Raw genomic sequence first — 11,521 nt, 5'->3', positions numbered from 1 at the left:
TTGCACGCCCGTTACCTTCATTTTCTCGTCTTTCACACCATAATACTTGTTTTGGATGGATTATGCATGATATATGTCGGTTCTAACGTTTTAAATTTATTTTACATGCGTTTCTCCATGAATATGATTTTCTTGCCTTTATGTACATCACGTCCCGGCTCGGTTGATGGGATGCTGCCATGTCGGTGGTTCGAAGGAAGTTCTACAGCAGGTGTTTAGGCGTTTTATGTGATGAGCTTGAGGCTAGGTCACGCTCTTGTAGGTGACCGATCGGGACTTTGCGTTCAGGATAGGTTGTGGCTCGATCGAATGTTTCGGGGAGGACAACGGTGTAAGGGACGCTCCATGGAGGGGAATAGACCCTGGTAGGTCTGAGACACAGCCTAGAGCAGCTCGTGCACGGCTGGTCTCGGTGAAAGGGGATCGATTAAGGTGCCCGAAAGCATAACGGAAGTTTCAAAATAATTTTTCAAGGGCAAAAACCGAGCACCCTAATCCTATAATGTGTAGCAAATACAAAAACACGAAATGACATTCACAGGGTGTTTATAGAAATTACCTATCAATCTCGTAAGATTGATGATGGCTCCAACTAAGATGTTATACACCTTAGCTCTTGAATGATAGACTAATCTTCAAGCCTCCCTTGAGCACTCCTTGCTCAAAATCAAGCCCACCACCAAGAAGCTAAATCCACCTTACACTTGCACTAGAAAATGTAAGGCATTTTATTTGAGAAGTTTGCTTTTATTTCATCAAAATGAAGAAGAAAAATTTTGGAGAAAATTGTGAGGAGAGTTTCGGCCAAGGGGAGGGGAGGAGAGAGGGAGGAGAGTTTTCTTGGTGTGTGAAAAAGCAAAAGCTAGCATGTGCATGCCATGCATAGATTATTGAAAAAGTTACCTCCAACTCTTCACCTCCCAAGCATGCATTTTGACTTGGGCTTGTAACTATTACAAGGCCCATGGACTTTTATTTAAATGTCTCAAACACATTTGAGTCCAATTAAACTTTACTTGATTTTACTCAAGCCCATTAGTTTAATAATTATTTTTAATTTGGCTCTACAAGGCCCAATGTTATTTAATTAATTTAACACTTGAATTAATTTAATTATTTGGACTCTACTAGGTCCACTAGTGTTTAATTAATTCAACACTTGAATTAATTTAATTTAGTACATAATAATGTTTATGAAAATCACAATTTTCAAATACATTATTTGTTTGGAACACTTCCTCAAATTAAAAGTTACATTCTCCTTATCGAAGTCATACTTCTATTTTTATTTACGCTTATAAACTCCTTTATAAGCCGTTCAACACATTGAACTATTTTAACTTCTCAACGGGATCTAGAAAGCTAGCACTTGTGTGGCCCTCAATGGTTCATTGATATAACTAGCCGTGGGTTCACATCTCCATGTGATTCGGACTAAACATGTCCTTATACGAGCATACCCCAATTGCTCCATTCTTAATTATCAACTCCTTGATAACAAGAACGTCAGAACTCAAGTCTGATATTACCCAACCAATCATGTTAAACGCCTAGCAGCATCGCTTACATGATTTCCTAGGTATCAAATGATAGTGCCTGCAAGAACCATTCAATTATGGTTAGCGTACAGTACGGTCCCTTCAACTCATATATCCCGATCGATTCGACAACCATTGGTATATCAAGAGTTGTCAATGAATTGATACTATGTGTCATGTCATAGTTGCATCGATGGTGTAATCTATGAAACCCCTTTCATAATTACCACCATACTCTGATCAGAGATTTCATACTACATATACATGTGATTACATAGGATATCCATAACCGAAGGTAAGCTGTGAATCCCTGACTACAATGCATCGACTCCTATATGTTTCGACAAAACACCCAACCTTGCCACCTGATGACCCCATGAGAGTCGGTAAACAAGTCAAAGTGCAATGCTAGCATATAGAGTCTCAATGTTGTCCCGAGTCATAAGGACTAATGGTGTACAACCATAAACTAAGACGTTTCCACTCGATAAGTGAGAACCACTTGGAAAGTTCTTTATGGAGGGTTATTCAGTGCACTCTACCAGGAGCACCTATCTGCATGCTCGGACATCACAATGTCCTCTACTAATGAAACATGGTACTCACATCGCAGATACTAGTCTCGAACTCGAGTGGCCTATATCCTAATTCTTAGCGGCGGCTGAATCGACTAGGAACTGTTTAGAATATACAGTATTACAAATATGAGTTTCATGATACTCATCATATGAGCATCTCATATTCTTTCTACTATTTGTATATTCAAGGACTTTATCTATGCAACTAGCATGAGTATACAGATAAAGATGTGACAAAACAATAATTTCAAATATTATTAAAATAAAGATTGTTTATACATAGAGTTTCATTGTGAACACTCGGCCAACACTTGGCTCGACGGGCACCTACTCTAACACTCGGGCTAGGGGGAGATCGAGGAACCTAGTGGCGATTAGGGTTCGGCTTTGGGTGATTTCGAGTGTTTCATGATGAACCGAGGGGTGCGCATACATGAGGCTGAGGCAGTGGTTAGGTCGGTCCAGGAAGGTCCAGAGGTGGTCTAAGAGTTGTTGGTTTGAGGCTGGTCCGGTCTAGTTTGGGCTAGGATCGAGTTTTCGAGGGCTAGGCGCATTAGGGTTTGTTATATTCAAGTGCAGAAATTTTCCGGCAAGGGACAGCTGGTTTTAAGGGGTTCAAAACGGCTGGAATTGTGTTTTTTAGGGGCTGGTAGGGTGTGATTAAGTTGTGTTTAAAATTTGAGAAAGTTTGGTCAAGTCTCAAGTTAAAACCGGGACCCCGATCCAAATTTTAAAACGAATCGTAAAAGTTACGGAACGAGCTCGATGTTACATCTAGGAAATGATTATAAAAATGTTTTGAGGTTTTTTAAGGAGTTTGTTTTGCTTCAGGTCGGAATTTTGAGGTTCATGGGTAAAATGATCAATTATGGTTTCTAGGGGCAAAATGATCATTTTGCACTCGGGTCGAATTAGCAGTCCTGGCAGCGCCCTGATCACAAAACTAAATGTTTTAAATGGATATGTTATCTTGAACATGATTTTTTGTGTAAATTACGAAAAAATACGTTGCATGTTTGATTTTAAGAAAATTTACGTATATGCATGATTTTTATAAGTAATGAATATGATGACATGTTTTTGAAGGAAGGAAGTTGATTGTGACTAATATGAATACGAGCACGAACATGTAAGGCCAAGACTCAGTGGATGGGTAATACTGTTGCTGATGTCCCCGCCGTCGGATACCGCGGTTATACGTAGATTGATCCATTGACTAAAGCTGATACGAAAGTCACAACTAATGATATGAATTGAAATAAAGAAAATGAATACGTATATGTTGATATGATGAGATATGTTATGGATACATTTATGCTTTGACATGTTATGCTTAAGTTCATGCTTTTAAGATCATGAAGTTTAGTTTAATTGCATTACTTTTCACTGTTGCTTGTTATGTATATGTACTTGTTATAACGGTTCAGGTGTATTGAGTTTTTAGACTCACTAGATGTGAATGGTGCATGTGAGCAGTTTGTTCACGAGGAGACTGGAGACGCTGAAGACTGAATAAGATGAGCTGGGGGAGCACATGTCAACCTGAGGACCTTTGCATTCTTCCGCATATTATGATCACGAGTCATGAGTGTAAACAATATTTTAAATATTTTTGCATCTCTTTTCACTTTGATGATGATTTTGACAGACGTTGAGTTCTTTTAAAATAGTAGACTAGGATAATGATTTCATTTTAAAATTTAATTAACTGCAATTATTTTTATTCAGTCGTTGGATGATTTTTAAAATGCATGATTGACTGCTTTTATTTCATGCATGTGTTTGAATATTTACGAAAAAAGCTTTTTAAATAAAAAGTAAAATATTTATGTAGAATTTTAAGCAGTAGACGTTTCATAATATTCCATTTATTTGTGTGAGATAATTTTTGATATGCTATTATTAGGACTAGAAATGATTTAAATCCATGATCGGACGAGGATAAATAGGAATAACAGTTACATAATTTGAGCAGAGCTCAGTCAATTACTATTTAAGGTAACTCTGTTGAATCACAAATGTGTAACAAGCACAAGTGTTTCTTAGGCACTAGTCCATTCAAGGGGCCGAAAGGCATGCTTTGACAAACGCTGAAAACACTATAATTTTTCATGTTTACCATTCACAATCGACAGGAAGATTGCCGAAATGGCTCAGCTCGAAAGGACACAGAGATCGGCCGAGAGTCCTAAAACACCTAGAGCTCAGACGTCACCGACGTTTGAGCAACTATTGAGAGGTAGTCCTCTATATCATCGCTTGAGTTCATTTCACGATCCTTTCCCAGCAAAATGTGCTTAATATATATACCTTTAATTGTGATACTATAACATGTGATCGTTTCAAATTTTTTCGTTGATAGCGGAAGATGCACAGTGGCAATCATCACACACGTCGCCTCTCTATGGAGTGAATCATGATCAAGAAGAGCACACCAGTCCCACAAACAACAAAAAGTCGGTTCTCACCAAGGTAAAGGAGCAAGCTAAGAAGTTGAGGCACAGTCTGAGTGGCAAGAGGAGACACAGTGACGAGCAAGATGATCATAACAGCCCCCCACCCTGGGGCGTTACCTTGGATGACGATGACAACGACAATGAACTAGACGTCGATCCTGAATTTCTAGGAGCCCCAAGTAACATATTTTCATTAGCTGACTCAATTTATACCATAAAGTTCTTTAAAAAAACGAAAGTTATTTGACACATATTAAATTACATTGTAGCATTGAATCATCGTCCTTTGTCATTTTACCAAATACTATAATCTTGTTTAGAAACAATCGTAATATGGACAATTATTATAACCAACTTACAGTTTTCAGTATAAGATAAAATGCCGGTAGTGGGGAGTGCAGTTTCCCCCTCCCCCTTTTATCATACTTCACTATGAAGCACAGGGTCGGTGTTATGAAGAGTGACTCCCACTTTCCCTTGTAATTTGCTAAGCACACATGCGATGGCTGTCCTCTCTCCCCCACCAATGCTTTTAAGAGATTTCTTTGAATTTCTGTACACAGTGACGCACCGTTGATTTAATCTCGCCTAAAATTTTTTAATTTCGTTCAGTGTATGAATCGGAATTGGCTCCGGCTAGCTACATAGAGAATGCCAGGCAACATCCAAGAGCAGTTCCGGTGCTTTCTGAGAAACACATGTTGTCTAACAATGGCAAACAGGAAGCAGCAGATCAAGAAAAAGACAAGCCCTTTAGCCCAAGCAAGACCATCAGCGAAACCGTTTCCGAGAAATTTGCTCCAGCGTACGCCGCGGTTTCTGATGCAACTCACACAATTGCATCGAAGATTGCTTGCCTAACTGTGACAACTCCTGAATCGCAAGAAACATCAAGACATGCTTCCAAGATTCATGTAGGTGCACAAGATAATGCAACAGATGTTGCATGCATTTCAGTTGCGCCACATGCAAATTATGATGCCAAGAAACTGATTGAAACCTCAGGAAATGCAAGTAAATCTGGTGGCAGTCCTCAAAAGTGGGACAAAGGTGTTTCAATGAAAGAGTACTTCTTGAATAAGCTGGAGCCTGGAGAGGACGAAAAGGCTCTTTCACAGGCTATAAAAGAAGCCATAAGCCCAACAAAAAATGCCACTAGCGATGCAGGTGTGGTGGATAAGGTTAAAGAGGCTGTAACTTCGTTTTTCTGGCACGAAGAGCAATCTAGCTCAATGGCAATGGCAGGAGGATCAACTTCTGTTCGTACCATCTTCTCAGATAGTCCAACTTACACTAAAAAAAATCGAATCTCCACCAATACATATCCCTCAAAAGTTTCCGAATCTGCCAGTGCTAACTACTCACTTCATATCCCAATTTCGTCCCACGTCCACGAAGGTAGTTCACGTACTTTTTCATTCTTTAGTATAAGTTTATCTGCAACAAAAAAATTAGGTATTTAACCACCAGAACAATGTTTCTGTGCTATCAGGTAAGCCGCTTCTCTTGTAGCATGTTAGGTGCAGTTACAGATATTGAATTGCTTACGGATTTATTTTTACAGAGCATGCAGAAGAAAATCTAGGAAGGATACTGCAAACCAATTGAAGATAGATTTTCTTGACAATCACAGCTCCCAAGAATCAGTTTCTACCGAGTTTCTACAAGCTTTAGCTTTTTCTTCCCCCTTCAGCAAATACATTTATGCACCCAACTTACATATAGTCTCAAGCTTTTAGAAGAAAATATAGTTTGGTAGGAAGAAAATCATGCAAAGATAATCTAGCTTCCTTGCTTTCATGTATATGTAGTAAAAAATGAAGTGTTTTACTGAAGAAAGAAGTGTGTAATGTTATCTGGTCCCTAAAACTATTATGGTTTTCTGTTTAACATAGATTCAACCAAGGTCCATCTTTTAGAGTAAGTGCTTAGTAAGACTATTTATTTTAATAAATAAATTAAAAATTAAATAAAGATATTTGTTTAATCAATTAATTTATTAATTATGACGGGCTAGTGACAAATTTGAAAGATGCATGATTTAATGATAATATGTGATATTATGTTTTTATATAATATGAGATGTTATATGATATAAAGATGATTGAAAATCATGGCCAATGTGCTAGGTGTATGTTAGAAGATTTTACAATGTTGAATTTTTTTAATTATTTGATAATTATTAAAGTGGACCTGGTTTATAACATGTTCTCACCCTTTAAAATTGTATCTCAATGTGCCATAAAAATTTAACGTAAATTGTTAGATCTAGTGAAAATCAAGATGGAAAGATGGTGAGCCCAAATAATAAAGAGTTTTGAATATTGAAAATATGTAAAATATTGGAAGCTTATATAATATTGCATTTGTATATCTGCATTTACCAAGGGTTTTGAACTTGGATCTTTGTATGGGTCTCATGTATGAAATATCTTCGTTTATCGATCATCATATATTTAATAGTGAGACCATGATTTACAAGCTAAGAGTTATATATTGTGTTATCTATGTCAAAAAAAAATGCAGAGACCGTTCGAGATGCAATAAATGTCACGCCCCGAAACTCGGGATTGACACCGGCGTCGTTTACAACCACACAATTGAAAACAACAAGCCTTTGTAGTACAGTTTAAACCGAAACCAGTCTAAGATTCATATCTCAAATTAAATAATCAATGTCTTTACAGTGACCAAAATAAATAAGACGACATAGTTTTAATGCGGAAACGTAAATCTACTTAATAATAACTTAAACTGAATTCCTTGAGCGTTCACCATCCCCAGAACTGTTCGGACTCCTCATCCTCGAGTTCTTCTTCGGGCTTATCTGGGAAGGGTTGTAAGGGGGGTGAGTATTTTGGGAATACTCGGTAAATGGGGGAAAATCGAGCACAATGAAGACAACATGCATAAATTTCGAGAATAAAACATGACTTGCATACATACTTCATAAACAGGTATAACATCGACACAGCACTGCGACTCATCTACCTTCTACGGTTTACTGACGTCAGTCCCTAATTTTTACTCCTCTAAGGGGGCGAGGCCGTATAGCGGTTATGTCCCCCACCGCGTAAGGGTACGTCGTGGTTGGGATTCCCTCCCGTATACAGTCGACTCCTCACAATGCTTTTGAAATCGTATGACAATTACACGAAAAGAGTATAAAGAAGATTGTACTCGACTATTTATTTTTCTTGTAAAAATCGAACACATGTATGCATAAATTCGATGCTAAAGTTTAAAAATAGCCCACTTACTGAATATTTGATGCTAAAAACGTGGATGATTGGCTTAGAAGATAGGTCGCTCCTTGATCCTCACTTCGGCGGCACTTCGGCGCGATTTTCCTTGGACGACTTTGAGTGGATTTCGGCTGAGGAGAGGATGCTGAATTTCGAGAGCCTCAGCAAGGGTTTTCGAATTTTTTGAGTGTGAGAATGAGGGGGAGTGGTGAAGTATTTATAGGTGGAGGGAAGGGTGTTAAATATGGTGCTCAAATCTTGCACAAAATTGGCTTAAATCTCATATTTTTGGCTCAAAAATATCCTTCCATGGCTGCTGATTATCTACCAAATCGAGTTCTCCTCCCTCCTAATCTAATGGTTCGAAATTGAGGTGCAAAGGAGGAGAGGATTTGCTTCCCCTCTTGAGGCTTATTCTAGCATGACATTACATCCTTAGGCAATACAATATTTAGGCAAAATATCAAGTTGATTTTCGAAATTTGCTAACTCCATACATTGATTCCTTTAGCCTTGCATGATATCTCCCCAAATTTTGCAATATATCCTCCCAATTTCGAAAATATGCATGCCTTCATAAGAATATTGTTGACTTGATGATCAAGATTCTCAAAAATAAAATCTCCCATACAAGGATTTCCAATAAAAGGATCTTAGCTAATAAATTTTCTTCCCAATATTAATTATTGTAATATTTTCGGTTCTCACAATAAATGTTGTTGACATTTGCACACACCTGCAAGAATTGTATGTTGTACAAAAACGTCCCTTAAGTGATGTTGTTGTCAAGGAGCTCATGACTTCACTCATGCAAGATGGCCTCGGTCACGAGCATAGTGTAAAGATGATTGGGCTTATTAAAAAGTTAGTGTCTTGGGCATGGTCACCCCGAGTGAGTTGTCTATGGACATATTATTGTTGTCGCTCCCATTCTCGTTTGTCTGGTTTGTGTTGAATTTCAACATGAATAAGATATAGGCTAGCCTTGAAGAGCTAGTCAATATACTTACGACTTATGATCCCATTATCAAGAAGAAAAGGTCAGTTTTACTAGTGATCTCCTCGTATGGGACAAAAAACAGCCCACAAGAGAAGGAACAGAAGTATTTTGTCTCTTCCAAGAAGAACAAGCCCAACAAAAAACAACCTCCGAATGTTACTAAAGGGCCCACAAAACCTACTAAGATAGAACAAGTTTTCTTCCACTGCAAGAAGCCTGGACAATGGAAGCACAACCGCATGAAATATCTCTCTCAGAAAATTTCCGGAAAATTATATGTATTATATTGAAGTAAAAATCTCAATTAATTTTTCTTATTGTATATTGAATATTGAATGTTGATCTCATCTTTGTAAAGATTTACAAGAGCTGACAAGAAGTAGGAGACTTAAGAATGGTGAGATCTTCCTAATAATGGGCAATGGAGAAAAAGTTGTTGCAAAGACAATAGGAAATATATTATTAATATTGAACAATAATTTTAAGTTTTTTTAAGAGATTTTATATATTCTTGATTTGTTTAAAACATTGTTAGCATTTATATGCTTGATAAATTGAATTTTTTTTACTAAAGGTATTTGAAATATTTATAAGAATAAATGTTTAACTAGAACACACGAATTAGAAAACAAACTCTACAACTTAAATATAAACGATATTTCATGTAACAATGTCCAGGTTAACACGATTTTCAACAAAAAAACAAAAGAAAACAAAATAGTTAGTAGTAAACAAGCAAGTTTATGACCACTAGGCTATGATATATTTTCCAAAGAAGAATGTACAAGTTAGTGAAATAAGAATGTTTGATTTGTCAGACATTAACTCTTTTGAAACATGTGTCATGTCAAAAAGAAAAATGACCAAAGCCTTTTTCCTAGGGTATGTGTATTTAATGAAATATAAGTTTGAAACCTTTGAAAAATTCAAAGCTGAAATAGAGAAAAAATTAGGAAAATGTATTAAAATACTTTAATCTGATCAAAGTGGAGAATACTTGAGTACTGAACTTCAAAAATATCTAAAAGAGACTAAGATTCTTTCACATTAGACCTTTTTTGCCACACCACACTTGAATGGTGTACCAGAACGTCATAATCGAACATTGAAGGACATGATTTGATCTATAATAAGAATCTTAATGGGATTCTAGCATGTTCCAAGATACCTATAAATATAAGTTTTCTGATCAAACTTGCACAAAAGATTTTTCTCTCTCCTTTAACACCATAATTTTGACCACCTCTTTGTTTGACAAGGAACTTTTCAGATGAACACCTCATAGGAGTGCAGGCCATTGCAGCTCCACCACATCACCGCCACAACCTTGTCGACTTTGGACTGTTGATCTCAGTGCATAATTTTGTCTAGATTTTTAGTACGATCTAGACAAGGATCAATTTTTCAATCATAGACCTAATTGTTAGAGGTTGAAGAACGATGAATTCCAGTTGATTGTTCATAGAGATTTACAACAAAAGCTATCTCTGTGTAAAATTCAGAATAGTTGGAGCCAAATGTTAAATTTTAAAGGTAAACTTTCAATAAACATCCTATAGATGGATTTAGAATCATACAACACCCAAGCGTGATTTGAGGGTCAAATTACAAAATTTTAAAATTCTGATGCTTCTTGGCTGCTAAAAAACGATGCACCAACACCATCCTAACAACAAGCATGCTTAAATTAAGTATTACCCACAAAAAAATTCTTTACATAACAACAAATTAACCCATTCATTTTTAAGTTTAAGATATTCATGGACTTGTCCCAGGATTGGACCTATCAAACTACATCATGAAACGGGTAGGAGAAAATGAAATCTTATTACATCATCATCTATGTTGAATGGATACAGGTACAAATATCATATCAGATACAATATGGATACAACAATACGACAGATTTTGAATATATAAGACACATAATATATATATATATATATATATATATATTATGTGTCTTATATATTCAAAATCTGTCGTATTGTTGTATCCATATTGTATCTGATATGATATTTGTACCTATATATATATATATATATGATGAGAAGAGAGCGATATGTCAAGATGAAGAAGACGATTAATTCTTTGTCTATTTAGGGTTAAATAAACCCAATTAATTTTCAATTATTTTGCACGCGTATTGACGTATCATATCCATGTCTTATAGTTCAAAATTGTTCCCAAGTATTTGTGCTACATAGATCTTTAGTCAAATACATTGGCTCTTAACATGATTAATATGAGAAGCACACAAACATAAAAACAAACATGGCATAATTTTAAAATTTAAAATTAATTAGATAAATTTTCAAAATTAAATCCCTCATGATGACTGCTACCCACAATCAATGTCTGATTCATATTATTGAGAAGGTTTGTACGACAGAAAGTTGTGAGTTCCACTGAAATACTTGATGTGAATTGGGTGGAGATCCCATGACTTCAGCTCATATTATTGTGAGATCTCATGGTGACTATCAACTACAATTCAACATTGGTGGGTTGTGTTTGACATGTGAAATAGCGTCATATTATTGGGCCCTTATCAAACGTGAGGAAAATTACGTGGGGTTGCATGAATTGAAATTTGGCTCTAACTTTTGAAAATTATTCTTGGCTGATATTATTCGGGATAATGGTTTGTTGATTGGGCCATGCAAACTAAGGAAATATTATTTCTCGTTTTCATCAAGAGCGG

The 11,521-nt window shown here is 36.4% G+C and overlaps 1 protein-coding gene across 1 annotated transcript; it reads left to right on the top strand.

Annotated features, from left to right (window-relative positions):
• Nucleotides 1–4,179: 4,179 nt before the first annotated feature.
• LOC142556510 (uncharacterized) lies at nt 4,180–6,466 on the top strand. Its single transcript, XM_075667963.1, has 4 exons — nt 4,180–4,355; nt 4,479–4,751; nt 5,185–5,970; nt 6,137–6,466. Exons 1-4 carry the CDS (start codon nt 4,265–4,267, stop codon nt 6,178–6,180), a joined length of 1,194 nt encoding a protein of 397 aa, XP_075524078.1. The 5' UTR covers nt 4,180–4,264; the 3' UTR covers nt 6,181–6,466.
• The last annotated feature ends 5,055 nt before the right edge of the window (nt 6,467–11,521 follow it).

The sequence above is a fragment of the Primulina tabacum genome, chromosome 9 (assembly GCF_025594145.1).
Source record: "Primulina tabacum isolate GXHZ01 chromosome 9, ASM2559414v2, whole genome shotgun sequence".
Classification (NCBI taxonomy): Eukaryota; Viridiplantae; Streptophyta; class Magnoliopsida; order Lamiales; family Gesneriaceae; genus Primulina; species Primulina tabacum.
The sequence above is the reverse complement of the archived record's forward strand: the minus strand, read 5'-3'. Positions and strand labels throughout refer to the sequence as shown.

What these genes read in the sequence shown, in the direction of transcription:
- LOC142556510 (XM_075667963.1), top strand. Translation starts at nt 4,265, where the DNA reads ATGGCTCAGCTCGAAAGGACACAGAGATCGGCCGAGAGTCCTAAAACA. An exon ending in GTTTGAGCAACTATTGAGAG is followed by an intron (nt 4,356 to 4,478) that starts GTAGTCCTCTAT and finishes TTTCGTTGATAG; the next exon opens with CGGAAGATGCACAGTGGCAA. An exon ending in TTCGTCCCACGTCCACGAAG is followed by an intron (nt 5,971 to 6,136) that starts GTAGTTCACGTA and finishes TTATTTTTACAG; the next exon opens with AGCATGCAGAAGAAAATCTA.